This window comes from Furipterus horrens, unplaced genomic scaffold (genome assembly GCF_987537825.1).
Source record: "Furipterus horrens unplaced genomic scaffold, mFurHor1.1.pri manual_scaffold_3, whole genome shotgun sequence".
Lineage (NCBI taxonomy): Eukaryota > Metazoa > Chordata > Mammalia > Chiroptera > Furipteridae > Furipterus > Furipterus horrens.
The window spans coordinates 192,603,451-192,628,737 of record NW_028327173.1 but is presented as its reverse complement, the minus strand read 5'-3'; the positions used below and the strand labels follow the sequence as shown (position 1 = coordinate 192,628,737).

The 25,287-nt window shown below is 41.9% G+C and overlaps 1 protein-coding gene across 2 annotated transcripts; it reads left to right on the top strand.

Annotated features, from left to right (window-relative positions):
• The first annotated feature begins 399 nt into the window (after window positions 1-399).
• VIPAS39 (VPS33B interacting protein, apical-basolateral polarity regulator, spe-39 homolog) lies at window positions 400-23,864 on the top strand. Of its 2 annotated transcripts, XM_090271236.1 has the most exons (21): window positions 407-524; window positions 1,822-1,940; window positions 3,377-3,469; window positions 4,128-4,230; window positions 6,644-6,787; window positions 7,861-7,899; window positions 8,233-8,297; window positions 9,008-9,064; window positions 11,754-11,846; window positions 12,305-12,338; window positions 12,843-12,945; window positions 14,423-14,450; window positions 16,565-16,638; window positions 18,280-18,355; window positions 18,802-18,936; window positions 19,507-19,548; window positions 19,867-19,956; window positions 20,990-21,076; window positions 21,645-21,734; window positions 22,146-22,250; window positions 22,850-23,864. In XM_090271236.1, exons 3-21 carry the CDS (start codon window positions 3,377-3,379, stop codon window positions 22,868-22,870), a joined length of 1,479 nt encoding a protein of 492 aa, XP_090127362.1. In that variant the 5' UTR covers window positions 407-524; window positions 1,822-1,940; the 3' UTR covers window positions 22,871-23,864. The 2 variants fall into 2 exon arrangements, with proteins under 2 accessions (XP_090127361.1, XP_090127362.1); XM_090271235.1 differs by lacking the exons at window positions 6,644-6,787; window positions 19,507-19,548; window positions 19,867-19,956; ... (2 more) ...; window positions 22,146-22,250; window positions 22,850-23,864 and having other exon boundaries at window positions 400-524; window positions 18,280-18,887.
• Window positions 23,865-25,287: the final 1,423 nt, after the last annotated feature.

The following is a 25,287-nucleotide window of genomic DNA, read 5'->3' as shown; positions in this document are numbered from 1 at the left end:
ACTTCCGTTCCACTCGTCGGACCTCAGCTTCCGCTGGCGCTAGGGTTCTTTAAGGTCTCCTCGGGTTCTCCCTGAAGGGGCCCGAAATGCAGTCGCTCATTCGACTCTTCCTAATCCGCAAGGACACAAAGAACATGTCTCATTGTTTCCCTGGACCCTGAGTGGGCCCTACTGAGCTTCCTGGGAGTTGTAGTTTTGTTGCGTGACCCGCTGGATGACTACGGAAGGTGGACTACGGAAGGTGAAGGAAGCGACTTAGGCACCGTGCCCTTGAAATTCTGGGAGCTGTAGTCAATAAGCCCCGTGGCATGTCAGGGCAGCCCCTGATGCCAGAGAGGCAAGAAACTACAACTTCCAGCATGCCTTGCGGCTCCTTTCTTGTCCTAAGTTCCCTCTGACCGCTGCGCTTCCCGGCGACTATCCCCTTCCGCCCTATTATATGCCGCATAGCCAGTCTAGAAAGGCTTGTCCGGCAGCGGAAGAATCCGGCGCTTTCCTGAGTGGGAGGGCTCGGTGTGGAAAAGGTGAGGGTGTCCCAAATCCTTTGGGCCTCGTATCTAGCTGAGTTCGCCGTCTTTTCACCCTGGTCCTTTCCCGCTATTCGTTAAGGCGTCCCTAGACTCCCCCCCCCCCCCCCCCCGGGCCTTACTGTCTTCCGGTCCGAGCCACCCAAGGCTGGGAGACCAGAGTAGGCTCAGGGTTGAAGCTGCCAATGAGCCCTGACATTTGATTTTAAATGAGTATGTAGTCTACAAGGATCCGCCGGGCTCTTTCAACTGCGGTAGATCCGTGACTTCTGGATGTTCGCCCTCAGTTTAACTCACATTCCCCGGTCTCAGTCCATACCCTCATCCATGTAGGACTGTTGGCAGAGGAGAACTGAATCTGAATCTAACTTCTCAACAGCTGGTTTCTGGGTTGTCCGAGGCGGGGAAATGTGTTGGTTGTGGGTTTTTTATTTTTCTGTGCGCTCTGTTTTTCTTATTCATGTTTCTGTTCTCCCCTCGTGGGCTCTTATTAAACAGATGACAATAAGGACAATAATCTGTAGTATTTTAAGTCATATTAAGACACCTTTCTCATTCTTAAAATTGTACCTAGTTGATTTATAATTTCTAGAGCCATTAAATTTTTACCTCTTAAGTAAATCTAGGTACTGATTTGGCAGTAGACAAATTGTTGTCAAGTATCCATCCAAACTGCATGGTTGAAAAAAAAATTTCAGAAATCCCTTTGGTGGATTGTTGGGTTTGTCATAGACGTATTCTATGCCTATCTGTAGATATTTACAGATTTTTTTTACTGTAGTGAAGAACGGCCTCTTCTAGTTTTCCTTAGAGTGAAAAATAGGACCATGCAAGTCAGAGTGGAAATGATCCAGGAGGCAGTAAACCAGGATCATAGGAGCAACTAGCGAGATGGCTTTGACACTTAATTCTTTTGTGCCTCATTTCTCTCATCAGTGAAATGGAAATGGAATCTGCCAGGCTTGCGTTACAGAGTTGTTCTGAGAATGACAAAGTAGGTGCTTTATAAATTGGCACCTGTGGCAGAGACATTTACAGTATGTGCTCTATACACACTTCAGTGTTTTGTGATGGCCACTTAGAATTTTTGTATTAAATTAATTTTTTAATTGCTTAAAAATAGTTTCTTTCTAACTTCTTCCAAGGTACCATAATTTATTAACAGTAAAAGTTAATAGTATTAATTTTGTGTCAGGCATGTATTAACTGGTTTAGGCCTCAAAACAATCCTATATATAGGTAGGTTCCTATTTTTTATTTATTTTTAATCCTCACTTGAGCGTATGTTTAATAGATTTTAGAGATAAATACATCGATCAGTTGCCTCCTATATGTGCCCTGACCGGGATTTGAACCCTCAACCTTTTGGTGCACTGGACAAAGCTCCAATCAACTGAGCTCCCAGCCAGGACGGTAGGTTTCTATTACTAATTCACATTTTACAGGTGAGGAAACTGAGATAGGAAGATGTCGGTAAAATGCTAGGCACTTTGTTAGGTGTTTCCCGAGTCCTATTTATTCTTCACTGCAACCCTGTGTAGTGGATAGGATATCATTTTCTCCAGGCTTAGAAATAAAATTATGTACCCAGTTTTCTCAGGATTGGAGAAACCAAGATTTGAACCCAAGTCTACCTGACTACAAAGCCTATGATTGTACTGCTACAAGGGATGAGTTTATTGCCTGCGAGCTTTTATTTGGTTTGACTCCCTGGAATTAAGTATGCAAAACAAAAAATTTTTTGAGTTACATCTGGGTTCAGTAGAATGAGAAGGGATCAGGTAGTTGAAAATTCCCTACCAAACCTTTGTCATCCTCATATCCCCTGAAAACACAGAATCAGAAAGGGAAAGTAGAATGTGTTAAGGACCATCAGAAGCCTCAACAGAACTGCCAAAAACGAGTATTTCTCAAGCTTCTATTGAGAAAGGTGCTGTTGAAATGAAAGGAAAAGCAAATTGACCCTTTAGAATTTGACACTATTGAGCCCTTGCTTGGGGTTATTTTTGGTGCTGTGAAAGTTTTGGACCTAGTTCTCGGATTAAACCAGTTTTCACTCTAATCTAGTTGGCACTGATAACTTAGTTTGTAATTCTAAGGCAAATTTTTTTCAGACTGAAATCTAACTTTTGAGTCCTTATTAGAGGGATTTGTGATCTTTTGATCAATTCTTTATATATATATATTTTTTGCCATATCCTCATTTTCCAGATTTGGGCAGATACTTATTAATAAATTAATACAGATTTGAAGATATAGACAGGATAATTCTGCTTTTAATTACTTTTATTCCTTCAGGCATTTAACAAGTGTACATGAGAGCAAGATATTTGTCAGTTTTATTCACTGCAGTATTCCCAGAGCCTAGGAGAGTGCCTCAGAGATGGCACTGAATAAGTATACTTTGAACTCATGAATGCAGTTATGATCTGTTTGTTTATGCTTTGATCTTGTGTTTTCAGCAAAGTTGATGATGCATTTTTAAAACACTTACCTGCCTTGTATTATTAACTCTACGTACCTATGCTGAATACTTCAGCTCTTTCTTAGGGTCCTTCAGGAGAGGAACTGTGTCTTGCACTTTTTAGATATCCTTTACAACACTTGAGAGGGTGCCTTTGGGCAAAGTAGTTGTTCTAGGAATGAATGACTACTTGTAGGTAATTTGAGGATCAAAAGTATGGTTTGATCAGTTGAATACCCAAGGATCTAATTTTACATGGCAGGTTCAGTATTTGCCTCACCAGATTCTTTTATACATCCCTGATTACTGCAGGGAGTTTGTAGTTTTGTGAAGTGGGGGTGGAGAGTCTAGAAAGGGACATATATCAGTCTTCCTCTCACTCCAGATGAATCGGACAAAAGGTGATGAGGAGGAATATTGGAACAGCTCCAAGTTCAAGGCTTTTACCTTTGACGATGAAGATGATGAGCTCTCACAGGTAGGTTTCCATGAACAGTTGCTGAAGGTCTCACCCTTGTCTGCAGTGTCTCTAAAATTCCTTCCCCTTCCATACTTGGTAACCTGGCTTTTGGCCAGGTCTCCATTGGGCTCAAATGTTTTGGGTCAGATTCTTAGAAAATGTTCATGAAGAAGAGCCCTCGGAAAAGAACGGTAAGGACTGGAGAAACCAACTCTCTGTCCTTATTTTATATTCTTAAGATAATTCATTTCATTCTGTTTTTTTGTTTGTTTGTTTTTTACCCTAAGAACCCAAAGTCTTTTATCATGTGATATAATTTATTCTATTTGAAAGATGGACTGGATTGAAAGTTTTGTGTGTGTTATCTGTTTTACAAATGGGGGAACATTCATTTTTGGAGAGGTGGATAAACTCATGTTTACATAGCAAGGCATTACCAGGAATATGGTTAGTACTCAAAAGTGGCTCTGATTTCTCCCAACTCCTTCGCCACTGGACTGCTATGTTGGCTAAAAACCTATTTGTTTTATTGGCAAATATCTAGCAGGCTGGCCTTTTATAATAGAAGGTGAAAGTGTTGGCCATCTTCAAGTTCCAGTTCCTCAGCCTTGTTGGTTTTCAGAGAAGGGTGGGGATTGCTGATTGCCTGAGTATCCTCCCTTGTGTGCCCCTGCAGTTAAAGGAATCCAAGCGGGCAGTGAATAGCCTTCGAGACTTCGTGGACGACGATGATGATGATGACCTGGAGAGAGTCAGCTGGAGTGGGGAACCTGTGGGAAGTAAGTAGAAAAGGCCCTACAGGGGATTGATAGTCAGGGTTCTTGTCACTAATGAAGGGTCCACTTGTTTGTCTCTTCAGTGCCTGTTAGGAAAGGGAATGAGGTTAGACTGTGTTCAGAAGCATACGTCTGGAAATTTAGCCCCAGGAGAAGAGCCGTGGGGAGATACAGCAGTAGCTCCAATATGGCCAGATCTGCTGTCCTAGAGCTGATACTTGGCTGGCTGTTTTAGACTCATCTGGGTACTTGTTAAAACTAGATTCCTAGGCTTCACTCCAGAGACTGGTTTTGTAGGTGGTTGGGGTCTCAATGTATAAGAAGCACTGCAGATACTTCTAATAAGCAGTCACATTTGAGAAATACTGACCTAAGTGCTCATGGCTGGTTGGTGGAACTAAGTTCCTTAGCTACCAAGTCTTGCTGCCTAGCAGTTATATAATACCACTAAATACCTTTGCAGAGTCTGACTTTAAAGAAAAAATTTTTTTTTAAATTTTAGTGTAATTTTGGGCCGCACATGCAGTCTAGGTTTTTTATTTTATTTTATTTATTTTTTATTTTATTTTTTAATAATTTATTTGTTTGTCTGTTTATTTGTAGAGAGAGGGGAAAGGAGAAAGACAGGGAGAGAAACGTCACTGTGTGGTTGCCTCTCACTCACCCCCCCAACTGGGGACCTGACATGCAACCTAGTCACGTTCCCTGACTGGGAATCGAACCAGCGACACTTGGCTCGCAGGCCGACACTCAATCCACTGAGCCACAGCAGCCAGGGCCTAGAAAAATTTTAAAAGATTTTATTTATTTATTTTTAGAGATAAGGGAAGGGAGGGAGAAAGAGAGGGAGAGAAACATCAATATGTAGTTGCCCAAGCAGGGACCTGGCACACAACCCAGGCATGTGCCCTCACTGGGAATTGAACCCGCAACCCTTTCGTTCACGGGCCGGCACTCAAGCCACTGAAACACACCAGCCAAAGCTTAAGAATATTTTTAAAGTGTTTTTTTTTTTTTTAATAGAGAATACTGTCATGTAATTTAAAAACCAAAATGTATTACCCTGGCCGGTGTGGCTCGGTTGGAGCGTGTCCCATAAACCAAAAGGTTACAGGTTCGATTCCTGGTCAGGGCACATGCTTAGGTTGCAGGTATGGTCCCTGGTCAGTGTGTGTCCATGAGGCATCTGATTGATGTTTCTCTCTCACATTGATGTTTCTCTTCCTCACTCTCCCTCCCTTCCCCTCTCTCTAAGATCAATAATCCTGTCCTCAGGTGAAGATTTTTTTTTTTAAGTATTTAGGGCACACAGTCAAAGGTTTCCCTCCCACACTGTCATGCATCTACTCAGTCCTCAGTCCCTGCCCTTCCAATAAGTAACTGCTATTGTTCGCTCCTGTGTATTCATCAAAAGATTCTTTTGGCCCTGGCGGGGCAGCTCAGGAACAGTTTAGAGCCTCATCCTAGTATGCTAAGGTTGTGAGTTCAATCCCTGGTCAGGTTTCGTACAAGAATCAACCAATGAATGCATGAATAAGTGGAACAACAAATCGATGATGCTCTCTCTCTCTCTCTCTCTTTCTCTCTGTCTCTCTCTCTCTCTGTCTCAAAATTAGTAAGTAAAAAATTTTTAGAAGATTCTTTTTACATTTGGAAATACATAGAGGAATATATATTCTTACCCCTTTTCTATACAACTGATAACATACTTTATACCTTGCTTTTTTTACTTGGACATCTTTTCATATCAGTACATAAAAAGCTTTCTCATTCTCTTTTTTAAAATAGCAGTATATACTATTGTATATGAATTTATCATAATTTCATCAGTTCACTCTTGATGAACTTTAAATTTTTTCCAATCTTGTGTTGTTTATTTTTCTACTAATAACCTTGTATTCTGCCCATATGTGACTATATAAAAGATCAAGTCCTAGAGTGAAATTATTGGCAGAGGGCATTTGCATCTATTGGATAGGTCCTGCCAAATGGCCCTCTGTGGGGGTTGCACCGATTTGTACTCCCACCAGCAATGTCAGAGGGTTCTTCCTGTTTCCCCCAGACATGCCAGCACCGGGTATTATTAAACCTTGGGACCTTTGCCAGACTTAGAGGGGCCTAATGGTATCTCAGTGCACTTTTAATTTATGTAATTATCTTACTAAGAGTGCAGTTGAGCAGCTTTTCCTGTGTTTAATAACTACTTGAAATTCCTTTTTTGTGATCCATTTATTCATTTCCTGTGCCCGTTTTTCTGTTGATTAGTCTATTTGATTCTATCCTTTCTCCCTGTCCTGATTTTTGGAGTCCGTGTTGACCAAAGGACCAGGGTGAAAATCTTTTAGCATTTGTTGGAATGGTTGTTATCAGGACTTACTGGATGAGAGTGACTGATTTAGTTCTCACTGTCTCACAGGTATCTCATGGTCCATCAGAGAGACTGCTGGTAATAGTGGGTCAAACCAGGAGGGGCGTGAACAGCTAAAGAGCCGAAACAGCTTCTCCTATGCACAGCTACCCAAACCTACTTCTGCCTACTCCCTGAGCAGCTTTTTTAGAGGTAAAAAGTATGATCAAAGCCGCAGGGAGTTCTTCTTTTTCATTTTGGTAAAAAAATGCTCAGGTTATAATTTTAATTTACTCTGGAAGATTATTAAAGAAAAAAAGAATTGTGTTTGGAGCTGGCAGTTGGGGATCCAGAGTGGGAGAGATGAGAGAAATTCAGAAGGACTGTTCTGGGCTTCTCGAACATGAACAAAATTGGCATTAACCCTGTGGCAGGTACTGAAGAAATTTGGCTAGGTCAAAATTTCTCCCTATTGCTGTGCATTGCTGTTGGGAAACCTTGTGCACTGCTGGTGGGAATGTAGAATAGTATGTATAGCCACTGTGGGAGGCAGTATGGCAGGTCCCCCAAAAAATAAAAAATGAGACACAATACCATATGATCCAGCAATCCACTTCTAGGTATATCCCAAAAAGAATTAAAGGCAGGAACTTGAACAGATATTTGTACACCAATGTTCATAGCAACATTATTCCTAATAGCCAAAGGTAAAAATAACCCAAATGTCCGTTGACTAATGAATGGATAAGCAAAATGTACATGCAATGGGATATTATTCAGCCGAAAAGGAAGAAAATTCTGATACATACTACAACATGGATGAACCTTGAGGACTTCATGCTAAGTGAAATAAGCCAGACACAAAAAGATAAATGTGTATGATTCCACTTATATGTAATATCTAGAGTACTCAGATTCATAGAAACGCAAAGTATAAGCGTGGTTACCAGGGGCTGCTGGGGAGTTATCGTTTAATGGGTATAGAGTCAGTTTGGGATGATGAAAAAGTTCTGGACATGGGTAATGGTGATGGTTATATGTGTGAGTGTACTCAATGCCACTGAACTATAGACTTAAAAATGGTAAATTTTATGCTATGTATGTTTTACCACAATTACAACATTTTTTTCTCCCTGCCTTTTTCATAGCATCTGAAATTTCTGAGCTTGAATAAAAGCTTTTGTAAGCCCTAAGTTCCCATATGGCATGATAAAGCTTTATTACACACTATGTCCTTAACCACATCTGAATGGGCCTGACTTCTCTCATGTGTGCTTCATTTTTAGGGAGAACTAGACTCGGAAGTTTCCAGTCCCTTTCTGATGGTAGGCATTGACCCTCTTGATTACTTTAGGAGATGTTACCGATCTGGGGTACAGTCTGGGGAGTCATGGAGAAAAGTGGTAATCAGATGATTTGATAAAATTTCTTCTGATTCTGTCATCATTAGAGAAATTTTCTGATTCTGAGTAAGGAGGTAGATTATGGTTGTAGGGGAAAGGGGTGACTTCTAGGGATACTGGCTTTGGGGAGGAACTGTGGTCTACTTTGAGTCCTAAAAATTACCTTGGGAACCTATAAGTCAAGAAGGAAGCCATCAGGGAAAGGAGGGACAAGAAGATGGTGTCCTCCTGAACCAGCTGCCTGTTCTCTTTCAGCTCTTTCAGACACACCTGCCAAAAGTTATGCTCCAGAGCTGGGGAGACCGAAGGGGGAGTATAGGGTGAGTTGTTTATACACTGGCTTGCCACTTTACACAGTTCAGAGTGCTTTGACATACATTATCTTGCTTGATCTTCCCAACTTTTGAGCACCTGTTATTTTAACCCCCTTTTATAGATAAGAAAACTGGATTTCTAAACATTAGGGCTTAGCTGGGGTCTCACAGCTCTTAAATGGTGGTACCTGGACTCAGAAGGATTTGTTTTGTGTTTCAGTCCTAGCCCACTTTCCTTCCCCATTATGCTGCCTTTTGAAGGCTGTACTGTGACACTGTATCATTAGTGTGGCCTGGAAACTTGGGCAAGCTTGTATTCACATGAAGCACACAAAAAAAGCAAATTGATTCATAAGAAAGAAACTATATTGTAAGGTCCAAAAAAGGAACATGTCTCCCTCTCCCCTTATGCTGACATAGCTATTAATTAGTCTCAGAAATGGGCTTGTTTGCATCTGGGGGTTGGAATCCTGAACCAACAGGCATGGGGTTACTGATTTTGTCAGTTGGTTCATTCTCTGTGATTCATCTCTTCCTGCTCATGTTGCCCCTGTTCTAGTTCCTTCAGAAACTCAGGACAAGACTATCTCAGTTCATTTCTTTTCCATCCATTCCCTCCCACAAAATATTTCCCCTTTAGGGACTAGACAGGGAGTTTGCGGTGAGGAGCTGGCACACTGATAATCCTTGGGACTCATGTGTTGCTAATCTTCCAGGACTACAGCAACGACTGGGGCCCCAGCGACACGGTGCGGCGCCTCCGAAAGGGCAAGGTAAGGCCCTGGGGAGAGGAGTCTGGTGGGATTTGGGGGGCAGCTGGCCAGCTTGTTCCCACAGGGAGGATTTATTGACCTTTCTCTTCAGTTCTATTTGTTAAATGAAGTGGTTTTCAGGAGGAAAATAAATTCACTAAGTAGAAAATCAGGTGCAGAATTTGAGGTTCTCCAGTGTTCAGTGTTACTTTGATAGAGGAATGGGGAAAGAGTGATGGATGAGAAGGAGAAGTAATTTTAAGAATGAGAGTGATCTTTTATGTTTAGGTCTGTTGTCCATTATGAGTTAACTTTTATACAGGGTGGGGCAAAAGTGGTGTACAGTAGTGAATAATAAATAGTTTTTATTATTATTTATTTATTTTTGTGTTATTTCCCACACGAACAACTGTAGACCTACTTTTGCCCTGTATATGGTGTGAGGTTAGGATTGGGGTTCATTTTTTTCTCATGTACTTTATTTTTTCCAGCTCTATTTTTCAAAAAGATTATCCTTTCTTCATTGAATTACCTTGGTACCTTTGTCGAAAATCAATTGACAATATGTGTATAGGTCTATTTCTGGACTCTTTATTCTAGTTCATGGATTTATTTGTCTATCCTTATGCCATCGACACAGTCTTGATTATTGTAGCTTTATAGAAAATCTTTTTTGTTGTTGTTCTATTACAGTTGTCCCAAATTTCCCCCATTGCTCTCCCCTGCCCCACCCACCCCAACCCTTCTCCCACCCTCATACCCCACCCTATTGTTCCTGTGCGTGGATCCTTTATAGTAGTTCCTTGACTGGACCCTTTTCCTCCTTTCCCCCTTCTCCTCCCGTCCCCGCTCCCCTTATAGCAAATCTTGAAATCAGTTAATGTAAGTTCTTCAACTTTGTTCCTGTCTTTCAAAATTGTTTTGGCTATTGTAGATCCTTTTTATTTCTATATAGATTTTAGTGTCAGCTTGTCAGTGTCTACAGAAAAGGTTCTGGGATTTTGACTGAGATGCATTGAATTTATAGATCAATTTTGGGAGAATTGACATCATAAGAACTAATTGATCAAAATGAATCATAGACCTAAATATAAGTAAATGCTAAAACTATAAAACTTTTGGAAGAAAATGGAAGAGAAAATCTTTATTAATACCTAGGACACGCTCACAAAAACAAGAAGCAAACAAAAACAAAAAAAAAAAAAAAAGAAAAAAGTGATTAAATGCATTTCATAAAAATTAAAAAACATTTAATCTTTGAATTTACTGTTAAAAACATGAAAAGACCACCATAGCTGGGAAAAAATATTTGCAAAATGTATACATTATTAAGGATTTTCATCCAGAATATATAAAGAAGAATGAATTATTTTCAGTAATAAGTTAAATAATCCAATAAAAAAATTGGCACAAGAGCCCTGGTCATATGGCTCAGTTGGTTGGAGTTTCATTCCATAGCTGGGGAGTTGTGGGTTTTCTTCCTAGTTGGGGCAGATACGTTGGTTGTGGGTTTGATCCCCAGTCTGGGCACATACGGTCCCAGGTCATGCAAGGGCAGACAAGGAGCCCATCGATGCTTTTCTCTCTCACATCGATGTGTCTCTTTCTCCTTTCTTCTGTTCTTTCCTCCCTCTCTGAAGACAAAGGGTATCTTCATGTGATGATAAAAAAAAAAAAATTGGCACAAGATTTGACCAGTTATATCACAAAAACTTAAATGAATGGCCAATAATTGATTGAAAAGATGCTCAACATTACTTCTCAAGAAAAATGTGAACTAAAACTATGAGATACCACTCTGCAGCCACTGGAGTGGCTGAACTTAAGTATGCTGATCACAGCAAATCATGGGAGGATGTGGAGGAACTGAAACTCTTTGTAGTGCCAGCAGGAAGGTGAAATGGTGAAACTACTTTGTAAAATAGTCTGGCAGTTTCTTGCGAAGTTAATCATACACTTAACTTCACTCCTAGACATTTAAAGTTCAAGATAAAGTAAAACATGTCCGTACAAAGACTTGTACACAAATGTTTACAGCAGCTTTATTCATAACATCCCCCAAAGTGAACACCCAAATATCCGTCAACAGCTGAGTGGATAAATAAATGGTGGCGTGTTCATGCAATGGAGAACTCGTTACTAATAAGTAGGAACAAGCTACCAGTACTCATCCCAATACATAGCTATCAAGTGAAAGAAGCCAGGTATTAAAAAGTACATATTATACGATCCTATTTTTCTGAAATTCTAGAAAAGGCAAAACTTTAGTGACTGAAAACAGATGAGTGGTTGCCAGGGCTGGGGATAGGAAGAGGGTATTGACATCAGAGTAGATAAGGAAACTTACTGCGGTGATGGGAATGTTCTGTACCTTGATTGTGGTAGCAGTTACATTGAACTATACATTGAAATGGGGTAGATTTGATTGTATGTGAATTATACCTCATTAAAAAAGAAGAGGCAATCTCTACCTGTTGACTTGGGCAAGACTTCATCAGTAAATGGCATATTTTAGGGCATAAGGATGACTGAGGAGGGTGTGGTGAGAACCTACTGTCTCACATTGTGCTGGGGACCATAGTGTAAAAGCAAAGGGGCTTTCCTTGGATATATTTCCTTTCATTCTTACCCATTCTTCAGTATCCAGTGACAAAGGAATATTGCAAACGGTCTTCTTCCTTGATCACTAATTCTGTCTTTATCCTACCAGGTCTGCTCACTAGAAAGATTCCGCTCCTTAACAGACAAGCTACAACTCTTAGAAGAAGCAGTAAGCGTGCATGATGGAAACGTCATCACTGCAGTGAGTCGTGGCTTTGCTTGTTGTTCAGTTGTTGTTTTCATTAGTGTCTGAAAATCCAGTCAGAATAGACTTCAACATTTTAGGTTAACTGTCAAGTAAAGATCCTGGATTTCCTTTTGGTGTGCAGGACTCTCAGTAATATGTGCTTTAGGGCTCAGCTGGCAGGACATGCATTGTGTGTGCAACTCTTGATTATAACCAAGAAGCAGTCGGTTGGCTACTATAATCTGAGGGAGGAGAGACGCGAGAGCAGAGAGGTAACTTGCCAGCGTGGGCGCAGGCTCCGTTCCAGACGTCTGCCACCGGTCGTTCCATCACATGGAAAAAGCTGTTGTCTGGACCTGCAGAGATGCCTAAAAAGTTGCTGACTTCATTCCTAGACACCAGGTGCTTAGGGCAGGACTTTGCGTTTGAAAGGTCGCATAGGGGAATTCATTTGTTGTTCTCATTTCCTCCAGGTTTTGATATTCCTGAAGAGGACTTTGAGCAAAGGTGAGCATGGTTTGGGGGAAATCCTCAGGCGACAAGATGTATGCTATGTTCGAGGGGAGAAAGGCATTGTGGCTTTGGTACCAGAATTCACAGCATCAAGTCTGCTTCTGAGACAGCTGGGCTGGCCTGAGTGAGACCTCAGAGTACACATCACATCTCCAGGGGGTAGTTGTCATCAACCATCAGTGTGATAACCACATGAACTACAAAGCCCCCTCTGTTACTGGACACGCAGATGGCTGTGTTGGTTTGAGAAAGTCAGAGTTGACACTAAGTGTTTGCATTGGTGCGAACTGAAAGCTGACTTAATGGCTAAGAGTTGCCCTGAACCATAGAGTGTATTGATGGTGTGTTGAGCCATAGGGATGAGTACCATAAAAAACCATTCCTAGCTTCTGATCAGCTTTGAGGAATTAATGTTTGAAATGGTGACTGTGGAGATCAATTTCACACTTGAGTAATAGGCTTTAATCTTTCTCCACCTAACTTCTACTTGCCTATCAGAAATCCTCTTCCGAGAGCTAGAGGTGCGGCAGGTCGCCCTGAGACATTTCATTCACTTCCTTAAGGAAATAGGGGATCAGAAGCTGCTTTTAGACCTCTTCAGGTAAGAACTGATCATCTGGTCCGTAAAGTATATTAAGTACTTTGTTCAAAGCACTCTGGGGGATACAGAGAGAGAAGACACTGTGGTTTTTTCTGAAATGCTTATTAGACAAGATTTTGAAATGTGATGGGATAACTAATAATGCACCACGTGCTGTGATAAGGTGACAGTGTAGCAGGTGGTTCAGACCAGGCTGTGGAGTCAAACATAACTGGCTCCACTGTTAATTTATTGAGTGACCTTGAGCAAGTTATCCAACCTTTCCAAGTATCAGTTTTCACATCTAAAATGGAGATGATGATACCTTCCCCACAGGATTATTATGAAGATGAAAAGAGTTAATGTTGTGTGAAACACTTAGCCTAATGCCTAGTTTGTAGTATTAATATTATTTAGCATTTTAAAAATAGAAAATCTTGAATGGTCCCCAGTGTCAGTAGTGAGAAGTACAGCGGAAGAGCAGAAGAATCTAATGTATTTGTAGTCAGTATCCCTGAGGATAGCCTCATGGAAGTGGTTAGGAATTGAGTTGGGCCTGACACTAGGTAGGATTCTGATTGGTGGAGAGGTAAGAGGTAGGCATATCTGCTGCGGGTTGGGGAGTAGATCAGGGAGGGGGGTGTCTTCTATCTTGTTTTCCTTTCCTATCTCATTCCAATTGATAGGGGCTATTTCCTGCCTTTAGATTAAAATGTATGTATATTATGTTCTTTCTTCAGTGTCAGAGAAGGGGTTGGAAGCCCTGTTGAGGCTGAGATGTGGCCTAGGGTAACTCCAGTTACCAGTGACTCCAGCACAGTGATGAGCTGCCCCAAAGACTAAGGTGGGGAAAGCAGGTCACCGGTTTAGGGTCAAGATTACAGGTGGTTAGCCATGAATTTTCAGAAGATGCATTTATCAAGGCAGGCGGCTCTCTCCCTCCTCCCAGTCAGTAAGGCTTTAGTAAGATCACTTCTATGCCAAAGCAATGATGTTTATTATAGTGAACCATTCAGAGTAAGAAGGGATCAGAACATAAAAGTCCTTGTTCTCCAAGGCCATACCACCTCTGGGAAGAGACAGAACACAGTTTACAGTGTACATGAAAATGAGAACAATACAGAAAATGTATTCAAGAGTGTATTGACAGTGAAGAAGAGTGCTTTAATCTTTCTCAAAAAATCCATAGCGTTACTGTGGTCTAAAGTTGTAGTCAGAGCCTCCCTGTCAGACCTTACAGAGTTATCAGTGCCCTGCAGTGCTTTCTTGTCCCTGCTTTTTGCTTAGCTAGAAAGATCAGGGGAACAATGGTGGCTGATCCACCATGTGTTTTCAAAGGGTTGCTGGTGGTAGAAAGGTCAAGACAGGGGCTTATCTTGTGTACAGAGGCAGCTGAGTTTGAATTGTGTTTCTCCTAGAGCAGTCGTTTTGTTTTGTGAGGTGATACTGCCAAACATTGGTAGATAAAAATGCCCTGCTCCCTTCTGCTTCCTCCCAGGTTCCTAGATAGAACAGAAGAGCTCGCGGTAAGTGTGGCCTTTATTTCACTTGGGGACCTATTTCTTTTCCATTGGTGCTATTGTATCCAGAAAAGAGAAACATCTGCGAATCCTGATGAAGTACTATTTTATTGTTTTTTTATACATTCTTTTGATTGGGCTGTAAATAAGTATTTTTTTGAATAAATGAGTGAAAACTGGCCTCATCAACTTGTAATTTGTTTTTGTTGTTGTTTCTAGTCTTTAACTCCTGGTTTTTAGGAGCTTTCAGGTTTTGGCTTTTAATACCAAAGAAAATGTTGACAGCTGAGAGTAATAAGAAACCAGCCAGAGGTCAAGAAGGAAGATAGGTCAAGCTGGTGGTACAGCCGGTACACATTATGGCTGAGAGCTCAGTGAACCGATAGTAAAATAGATTTTTGACAGATTTTCATCATCATAGGATGAACTCCTGGAATGTGAGACTAAATCTGAAATTTTACCAAAAAGTTAATCGTATTGTTAAAACATCAGTGACCCATTTTTCAAAGTTTGACCTGGTACAGGAGTGAGGATCTCCCAGTGCCGGCAACAGCAGGGTCCTTCCTGTAGCCACTGTAACGTCCTAATGCGGTGACAGTAGCACTCGCATCCAGCTGGCACATTCAGTCATGGTGTTCAGTGTGTTTGCACAGCAGGATATAGCTCAGGAAAACGGTTTTTAGTAATACTTTGTAAAAGGAGCATGTACTTAATATTTAAGGCAGGGTAAAATTGCAAAAATGCTTTTTCTTTATCTACTGAAAATGATTGGCAGTCTGTAGTAATCATTTTGAAAAGCTTTTGTGTCCATTTTTAATTTCCATAGGCTTGAAACTATAAGGAATTGTTTTTGTGCATCATCCTTATAAAGTCTGTTGTTTTGAATTTTGATTAGTAAAAATAAACATATTTTGGGTAACTCATTTCTGTTTAAAACTTTCCTATTTTTTGCATGTTCTTTTATGCTTGAATTGAAGATGATTTATCATGCATGTTGCTATACATAAATTTGGAATTTTCTAATCTTGTAAACTGGAAGTGGCAAAGCTGATCGTGTGCTTTTAATTTATCCTCATAGAGCATGAAGATTTCCTGAGTAGGGCTCTTTTTGAAAGACTTAAGGCCAAAAAATTGTAGCTCTTAAAGGTCACTTTTTTAAATATTAGAAATGATTAACAGATATTTTACATCAAATATTTTACATAGATTAGATTACGATATAATCTGTTATTCTGCTTTATATTATCATTTACATTCTTATACAATCTGTTGGCTCTAAAAGGATATACTGTCCTAAAACCAGTTCATTCTCTTTATATTCATATTAACCAACAATCTGTTTATTTTTTAATTCTTGGAAGTTTTTAATAACTATATATAAAATTAAAACTTAAGTCATCATTAATTATTGCATCATTTAAACTTCAATTCAAAGCACATAAGATTTTCTTTCAGTTACATTTAGAGTCTATGGTGTTTGAATTGACTATTTAGCTATCGACAGTGAATCAGAATGGCATGCCCTATTTATAATGATACTACCATTGATCATGTACAAGGTCAAGGGTGACAAAAATAACATTGAAATAGGCATTTAGCCCTTCAGCTTTCAAAGGCTAAAGCTGAAGCAGAAGCTGGTTTTGGTTAAATACTGAAGCTAAAGCCGATCTTCAGAGTACAGCTAAGTGCTCCATCTACTTAGTGCTTCCTCATAGGTCAGCACTGTCCAGTAGAACTTCCTGTGGTGATGGGAAAAGTCTCTATCTGTGCTGTGCACTGTGAGAGGTACTAATCACATGTATGAGCTGTCCACTGTGGGAGCTACTAATCACATGTATGAGCCCTTAAAAGGTGACTAGTGCAGTTAAGGACCTGAATTTCTTTTTACTTAATTCATTTAAATTTACATGGAAACAACCAACTGTGACTAGTGACTACCATATTATATATTGAAATTATAGGTAAACCTTACCCCAATCCCCACATCCAATAAATACTGAGAAGCAATCTCTGATAATAAAACATGTTGTTTTTAAGCTTGGAAAGTCTACTTATGGAGCTACCTCTTTGTTCTTAGGAGATGAAATAGCTCAGAGCCTTGGTGTGTTTTTTTGTTTTAGCTGTCCCATTATCGAGAGCACTTGAACATTCAAGACCCTGAGAAACGAAAAGAATTTCTTAAGACCTGCATTGGGTAAGTATGCAGGAGAAATGTTTTTAAGTGTAAATACTCTGGTGCAGAGGAATGAAGAGACTAAAACAGGGTGGAATGGATAGTTGAAGGGAAGGCTAACACAATGGATCATATAAACATCATTAAAAATAGTGTTATTCAGTGGTTCAAAAATACTAGTCTCCCAAAGAATTTTAATTGATTGGTGGAAATTAAGAAAAATAAAGAATATAGAGAAGTTTTTTTTAAGCTAAATTTATTTAATTGAAAGACAGCCTTTTCTGAGATATTTTCCCTTTACCCTCCCCACCCCTTTTCTTTAGTAAAATTGGTTGTAATTCTTTTTTATGACCATACATATGAAAACAAAAAGTGGGCAACACTTTATCTGATACAGTATTTTCAATGTTACTGATCCTTGAAACCCCAAAGCCCAAGAACCACTGATGTAGTACAGGCTTTGACCCAGAATGCAAGTCTCTGTAAAAACCGGCCCCACCCATACTCGTCTGCTGATTGGGGACTCACTGCTCATGGAAGAAGCTCCTTTTATTGTTGGACAGCCTTCAGGATTGGAAAGTGCTTCGCTCCATGAGCTGAATCTTGCTTCCCTGTATCTCTGATGGCAGGTGTAGGGTCTACCCAGTGGACCGTGCTTCTCCAGGTTCAGTGTTCACAGTTCTTTGAGTCATTCCTTATGTGACATGATTTCCAGGTTTCACATTGAGAAGTTTATTCATGTCAATGCAATCTTTACTTTTAACATTATCAAATCAAATACTGAATTATGCCATGTGGCCTCTGGTAAACAGAAAGAAAAGTTAGAGTAGTGAAGTGACTGGAACCCATTGCCGTCTCCTTTTAGCTTTTCTAAAACTTGGCTGTGGCTCCCACTTCATCTGGGATAGTGTGATTGAATTTCAGGATTTTTCCTGGAATGAGTGGAGTAGGGCAATAAGGCAACAGTTTCTGAAGGATAGATCTGTGAACTGGGAGTTTCAAATCTGGCTTCTGTTCCTGATCTTACCCAATGACTTGCCATATGACATTTAGGTAAGACACTCTTTGTCCCTCAGCTTCTTCGTGTGTAAAAATAAAATGTAGTATTGCACATGGACCTTTGACATTTGTGTAGATCTTTGAGATCTTTACTAATCTACAGGCATACTACCATGCCATGTCATTGAACTGTACCTTATTACTCTGCAGTGAAAGGAGTGGCTAACAAATGTAAGTGTCCCGTAAGGAGAGTTAAGCATTGACATTACGCAGTGACATGAACCAAAGTGCTTCCCTGGAATGAAGACAGTGGGCAGTTGGCTAGTCTCACTCATTAGCTAAGTAACTCGTTCACCAAACGTTAGAGCTCCCACAATGAAAGGATTCTAATTTGTTCCTTAGCAAGATCACTGGTGGCTATATATATTTTGTCAGCTTTCAGGACCTCTCTTCAATTGGCAAAACCTTAAATGAAAAATTCCATCCAAAGGTCTACTCTCTTTTTTCATTCTCTCCCTGCCCTTTATGGATGCTGCAAAGGGTGAATTGAGATCAGATTTATGAAGCGCCATAGCCTCATATGCTTAGTGGTGATTTGGTTTAGTTGGGTTTGTTTCCTGTCTGAATAGAGAAAGAGGTACTAACCTTCTGGCCCTCTGCCAGTTTGCCATTTTCAGCAGAAGATTCTGCACACGTACAAGACCATTATACACTCCTGGAGCGTCAGATCATTATTGAGGTTAGACTCCTCGTATCTGTGTTCTCTGCTTCGGTGCCAGAGCTCAGTGCCATTCAGCATCTAGGAGATGTCTGTGTTCTGCCGATATGTCATTTCCTGTTACAGTCTCCGAGAGCCTTTCATTTTCTCCCTATCCACGATAGCCCCCTTTTCTCCATTGCTCTCAGCATCCTTTTCTTCTTACCTGCTGTTAACCTGGAAGTATTTCCTTATCATCCCAGAATTCCCATTTCATTGCTACTTCTCTGGTCTTCCTCCATCCAGCTTGGGTCTGTCATCATTTTATGGCTTTTAAACTCCCCTGGGTTATCCCAGGCAGTTTCTTTTTCTCCTCTTTGCCTCTTACCTAGGGTAGGAAACACAACTACTATAGTATTAACAGTTTTTTCTCCTGCTTCTGCTGCATGGACATTGGTCTTTTTTTCACTTGGCTCACTCCACCGCAGGCAAATGACCTTCGACTAGAATTAGCAGGACAGACCGAGATCTTCCTGAAGTACCCCCGCAAAGCTTCCATCCTCAACATGCCACTAGTGACGACACTTTTCTACTCCTGCTTCTACCACTACACGGAGCCTGAGGTACAGGCAACACGGGAAAGACTGCACACTTGCACTAGACAGAGGATCAGAGTTCGAAGTCAGTATTTTGATGTATTCTATTAACAATGGGTGCATGTAGATCTCAGAAATCCCCCTGGAGGCTTTCCTGGCCCTCGGCAGGCACGAACCGAGAGGGGAAGAGGTGGGTAAGGGCTTGTGTGGCTTCTAGCGGGCTCATGTGTCTCGCCAGCGGTGGTCCCACAGCAGCCTCTGTTCAAAGACCCGCAAATGCAGATGGGTTGATGAGCAGCACAGTGTCAGGTAACGGTGGGTAGTGGAACCAGTTTTTTAAAAATTTAATGTTCACAAGTGGACATTTGGATTAACATAAAATTGGGGAAAACTCCATACTTATAACCCAGTCTTATTAAGTTGGGTTGTGGTGATATCCGATTAGACCGATGGACCATTTCTCTTAAAATAATTTCTGGGTTTAAATGGTTGCAGAGCAAAATGTAGAAAGTCAAGTGAGTACAAAAGAAAATGGGAGATTGGTTGGTATTTGGGGAAGTTGGTAACAGTAAAATCCCTTCTCCACTTTCATTCTAGGGGACGTTCAGCAGTCCGGTCAACCTGAAGAAGACATTTAAGGTAGATACAAACTCGTCAGTGCTTTGGTAAAAGTAATATCAGGGTAACTGTGTGCAGTGGATGTTGCTTTGTAACCCTGCATAGTAAGTCCCTTCATGTTCAAGGTTAAAGGTGGAAAGGAGTGTGTTTGTGGGAGGTGAGATAAGGCTTTCAGTGAATGGCCAGCCGCAGTGCTGGCGCTTGGAAATGAAGATTTCTTCATGACCTGAGAGATTTATGGACACTGTGGTACATTTTTGCCTAGCTTTTCCAGAATTCTCGAGTATCTCCCCTGGTACATTTCTACTTCCTTAAATTCTTCTGGTCTCTGCTCTCTAGATCCCAGATAAACAGTACGTGCTGACTGCCTTGGCTGCTCGTGCCAAGCACCGGGCCTGGCATGATGTGGATGCCCTCTTTACCACAAAGGTGGGTGCCCCGGACCAGCTCCCGGCCGCTGATGCCTCAGACAGACCATCTGCTTATACCCCAGGCCTCAGGGCTCTCGCGTTCTAGTGACTGGCTTAACTTTTTCTCCAGCCTTTTATTTTACAAAATTTCACACCTGAGCAAAAGTTGAAAGAATAGTATAATGAACACTAATAGTCTTTATCTACTTCACTAATTTATTAACGTTTTTGCTATATTTGCTTTCTCTTTTTCTTTTGCTGAACCATTTGAAAGTAAATTTTAGACATTATGACACACTCTCTTTGTAACCACTCAGAGATTTGACGTTAATGTAATACTGTTATCATATATATAGTCTATATTTAAATAAGCTCTTTAGAGCTGTTTTTGTGTGTGTTCTCTGTTAGGATCCAGTCAAGGATCTTGCATTGCATTTGGTTGTCATGTCTCTACTGGTTGACATTTTAAATATTGATTTTTTTCATTATGGGTTTGAGAGTTTTCTGTTTTCCCCCTTTGTTAGTTATTTAATTAGCTACATTCACCACCGAAGCAATACATGCCTGTGTCCAAATCAAGCACTGTGTGAAAGTATAAAGAATGAAGTGTGGCATTTCTCTTTCATTGTCTGCCTGCTCCTATCTTCCTCCCTTCCTCAAGGCAAATACCGTTAAAAGGTCGATGGGTACTTTCAGATCTTTCCTTATGAATTTACAAAGAAACATCTTTATGTAAATGTAAAGATGTAAAGGACAGAATTTTCCCATCCAGATAGAAAGTTTTGTTAAGTAAATTGCTTATTTCGTTTAGCTGTATTTCACTGACTTCTTTGCATCAGTGCCTATAAATCTAAGAACTGATTTCATATGACTGTTCTCCACCATCTCAAGTTTCTTGATTTTTTTGAAGAACTCTTCTCTTCACTTCCCTGTCCCTCACCCCAGTCCATCCACTCTCACAACCACACTATTCTAGTCTGACCATAAAATGCAGCTCAGAGTGTGTTGAGTTTGTGTGTGGCTTAGTTACTACTGCCACCTTCCTTTTTCAGAACTGGCTGGGCTACACCAAGAAGAGAGCACCCATTGGCTTCCATCGGGTTGTGGAAATTCTGCACAAGAACAATGCCCCTGTCCAGGTAATGGCTGTTAAGAGAGTTGGGAGCAAGATCCTGTAGGAGACCTAACTTGTAACCTTTTACTGGTCAGTGATAGGACACCTGACTGGTTTTTTCTTTCTTTAAAGGCAACACAATGACTGTACTGGGTCTTGAGATAGAAAAGGCCAGGGAGAGAAGTTCTCCTCTGCCCTTCAGAAGTAATCTGAAGAGCACCTACTGTGTTCAGCCAGTGTGGAGTACTGCCATGCTGTTGAAATGATACAAAAGGAGAGCTCACTGAGAGGGGACATCCAGGAGCAGTGGGCACAGTGCTGGATCGGATCTGGAGCATGCCCGTTGCTGGCCTGGCTATCCAGCTCTAGGCTCTGGAGGAGCATGCTCTTTTCTTCTTTCCTGGGGGAGTGTGGAAGTGCTGCGTGGGGTCCACCTCATTTCCCATTGTAGAACTGGTCCTGTGGTCGACGATGGGAATGGTAGACATCAGATTTGTAGGCAGACTTTTTGCCTATAGATTTTTTTTCTACTTTCAGAGTTCTGTGTTTAGTGGATCTGCAAATCACTTAATCAGAAGTACTTCTTCCCACAGATATTACAGGAGTATGTCAATCTAGTGGAAGATGTGGACACAAAGTTGAACTTAGCTATCAAGTTCAAGTGCCATGATGTCGTCATTGATGTGAGTTCCCAAGAAATAAGAACCCTGAGTTAGACCCTCAGTGGAAACTGGGGTATTTTGATATTCTCTATCCTGGATCCTAAGATACTGCCATCAATTTTGACTTACTGGACAAAATGATCTGGCAAGGGTTAGCTTGGAGGCCAGCACTCCTGTGTTATTTTTTCAACTCTCTGACTGGTTTTTCTGTGCTCTTATAAATTTACTGCACTTGGAGAAATCATAGAACTGAATCAAGTCATATAAGCTCTGTAGACTTCACTCCAGCATGAAGTTCTTTGGGGGCTTGACCCCACCCACTGTTATCCCAGCCTCTCCTTGCGCCGTGGCTCTAAGTGGGAATAACAAGAAAAAGACCTTCATAGATAAGCTGGATTGGGGGTTTTATGGTGTGTCTGTTTTGGTGTACAGACTTGCCGGGACCTGAAGGATCGTCAGCAGTTGCTCACGTACAGGAGTAAGGTGGATAAAGGATCTGCAGAGGAGGAGAAGATTGATGCCATTCTCAGCAGCTCGGTGAGCAGCTACAGCTTCCCGCTCCAGCAGCTCAGGAGACAGACAGTTCACGAAGTAGCTTCAAGTGTACATAAGGGTGATCTGGGGACCTCAGGCTGAGACCTGACTGTAATGCTCTGATGATTGCTAAACCTAACAGGTAGGTAGCCTAACTAGTGGCGGTACAGAAATGAGTGTTACAGACTCAGAATATCCCGGGAATGGATATGACCTACCTATTGTAAGTAAGAAGGAGGTGAAATCAATTTTAGCTATTTGGGGAACACAGCTCACTTGTCTCTCATAGTACAGAATTGCTGAGCTTTTTGTTAATGTTGATCTTTGTTCCCTGTTAGATATTTTGGGACCTACCTGGGGTCATTGGAGGCTAGGAGGCCAGGACCAGAATAAATGCCCAAACTCAGGCTTGTGAGATAAAGAATAGGTGTCTAATTTGTAGCGGAATAAGTGAACTCTACCACATACAATGTTTTAAAACTCCCCACCCACACCCCGCTCCATTCTTCCCCTTTCCTTATGCTGCCCAGCTGGTTTTATTGCATTCCCACTGCCTCTTCTAGGGATCAGTGAAAACTGATCATTGTTTCTTCTTCCCACAGCAAATTCGATGGAAGAATTAAGTGGCATCAGCTACCCTGAAATCTGCCTCATTTCTTCCTTTTCTGCCTGTGAGGGTAGAGTGCACTTTTCTTTAGGACAGTTCCAGCATCACATTGCTTGGGCCCATCATCAACAGGCCACACCTGCTGCTCTTGGGACAGAAGCCAGCATCCAGGCACAGATAGCTTCCGACTGATCTTCTGTCCAAGGGCCAAGAACTAAAGCTTCGACTCATGAGAAGGATTCTCTCCACCTGGTGCTCACGTGAAGGTGGGAGTCACTTCTAGGCTGCGCCCGTGTTGGGCAAGATCTCTCTTGGCCTGAGAAAAGTGACTGCTCTGCCAAAAAAGTCTAGAGGAAGGGGTGCAGCATCGTAGGGTGAGCACTCAGTTCCTCTCAGCTGAATCTGACCCTAGACTTAGTGCTGGACATTGGCAGTTCTGCCGTGAATGATGTCAGAACAGAAGCAAAGTGGCTGTCTCCCAGGGACCTCAGGAACGGGCGCCAGTGTTGCCAGGACCGCTAGAGAAGCCTTCACAGCAGACTGCACGGCGCCCTGCACGTTATGACAGCGGCCTGGCTGTTGTTTCTTCAGCCAGCGTCCCTCTGCTGCCCCAGTCTCGCTGCTGTTCAAGAACCCAAGGTTCCTCTTCACCTGCAGACTGAGCTGGCCTTGTGTGGACGACGAGAAAATCCCCATCGTCTTCTCTACTTCTCCCACCCCAGACCTTAAACTTACATGGAGCTTAGATTCAGCAGTACCGGAGCTCTCCCTTTATGCACAGATCTCATTATTTCACTGGGAGCTTCCAGAAGTTTCACCAGGGCTAAACTCAGCAGCATCGCTGACCATTAGGATGTTAAGATGAAGGTTTTAGTTTCACACTTGGTTTTTAAGAGGGTGTTCTATAATGCAAGATTCCTGCCCTGTACCAACATTAGCCCCTCTTCTCTGTGACCAATTGGGTTTCCCCAGACATGCCTAGACTCCTAATAAAGCTGTTTCTTCCTTGGTGCCTTTCTCCCTTCGGTTGTTTTGTGCAAAATAAATAATTGCCCAGTCTCTTGGGACCACTACCACTCTGTCTCAGTGACTACATTCAGCAGCCTGTCAGCATGTCAGGCTGCGGAGTAATGATGCGTAGAGAAAGCAGAGCCATGTAGTTCACAGAGATAGCCCTGAGCTGGGAGGCAAAAGACATGGCCTCTTGTCTCAGCTCTGCCACTGGCAAGCTGTGTGATTTTGGGTGAGACCCTTTCTGGACTCATTATCTTAATGTGTGGTTGGAGGGCATGGTTCTCTCAGAGCTCGTAGAAGTCTGTGCTCCTGTGACTGCGGAGTGGATTACATGGTGGAAGGAGGAGATGCCCGTGCAGGGGCACCCAGCATGTTTTACAGTGATGTGGTTCTCAACTGGGTGTCATCTTGCCCTCCGGGAGACCTGTGTCGATGGCTGGAGGCACTTGTTCCACAACTGGCTGGTGCTACTAGTGGACAGAGGCAAGGGTTGCTGCTAAACATCCTACAATGCACAGGACAGCCTCCACGGCAAAATGTTAGTGCTGCCAACACCAAGAAGTCCTTCTTTAAGGGGACTGGACTCCAGTTTTTGCTTCTCCACCTTGCAGTGCCTCTGCAATTCCATATTTGGTCCCTTTCCTAGTCATCTCTTGCTATAGAAGAAACAAGAGTTTAATTTGCTAAATTATGCTAAAGTTACTGACTGAGCTTCAAACAGCCATAGCTTTATTAACTAGTGCATCAGGGTTCATTTAGAGAAGCAGACCACTGGGAGTGCAGTCTGTGTATCTGTCTAACCTATATGTGAAATTCATCACAGGAATTTTACCTTACTCAAGTATAGTTGAACAGTCTCTGGAAGGTTATCTGCCTAGCTGGCGGTACAGCTGTAAATCCATGATGCAGGCAGAGGGGGAAGGAAGATGGGTGTGAAGTGAGGGGTGAGCAAGGACATGGGGATGGACTGGAACCCATGTCAGTTCTCACTGCTTCCAGCCTTCATGACATAAGTGCAGGGGAAGCTAGCTGGTGGCCTTTGTCATGGAGCTGAAAACACACCCGGCCCAAGAGTGTGAGAAGCTGTAGGAGGATCCAGGAGAAGGCACAGCAATTGTAGGTCCAACTGCTGCCCCACAAGCAACAGGACCACCAGCAGACACCAAAGTGCCTGCCTGTCCCTTACAAGCATAGACAAACTGGCTGCTGCCTTCGCTGCCAGCCTCCAGAAACCTCTCAGTGGCACACCTAACTGGAAACATACAGAGAAGGGAATTCTGGAAAACGTAGGTCAGCCAGCCTACTTGACATGTTACAAAGCCACAACCACTGGATCCCCATTTTTGAAAATGTGGAAGGGATGGGCCTGGCAGCCATGCTTGTACAAATTAGCCTGTGCTGTGCTGGTCGCGCTGAGCT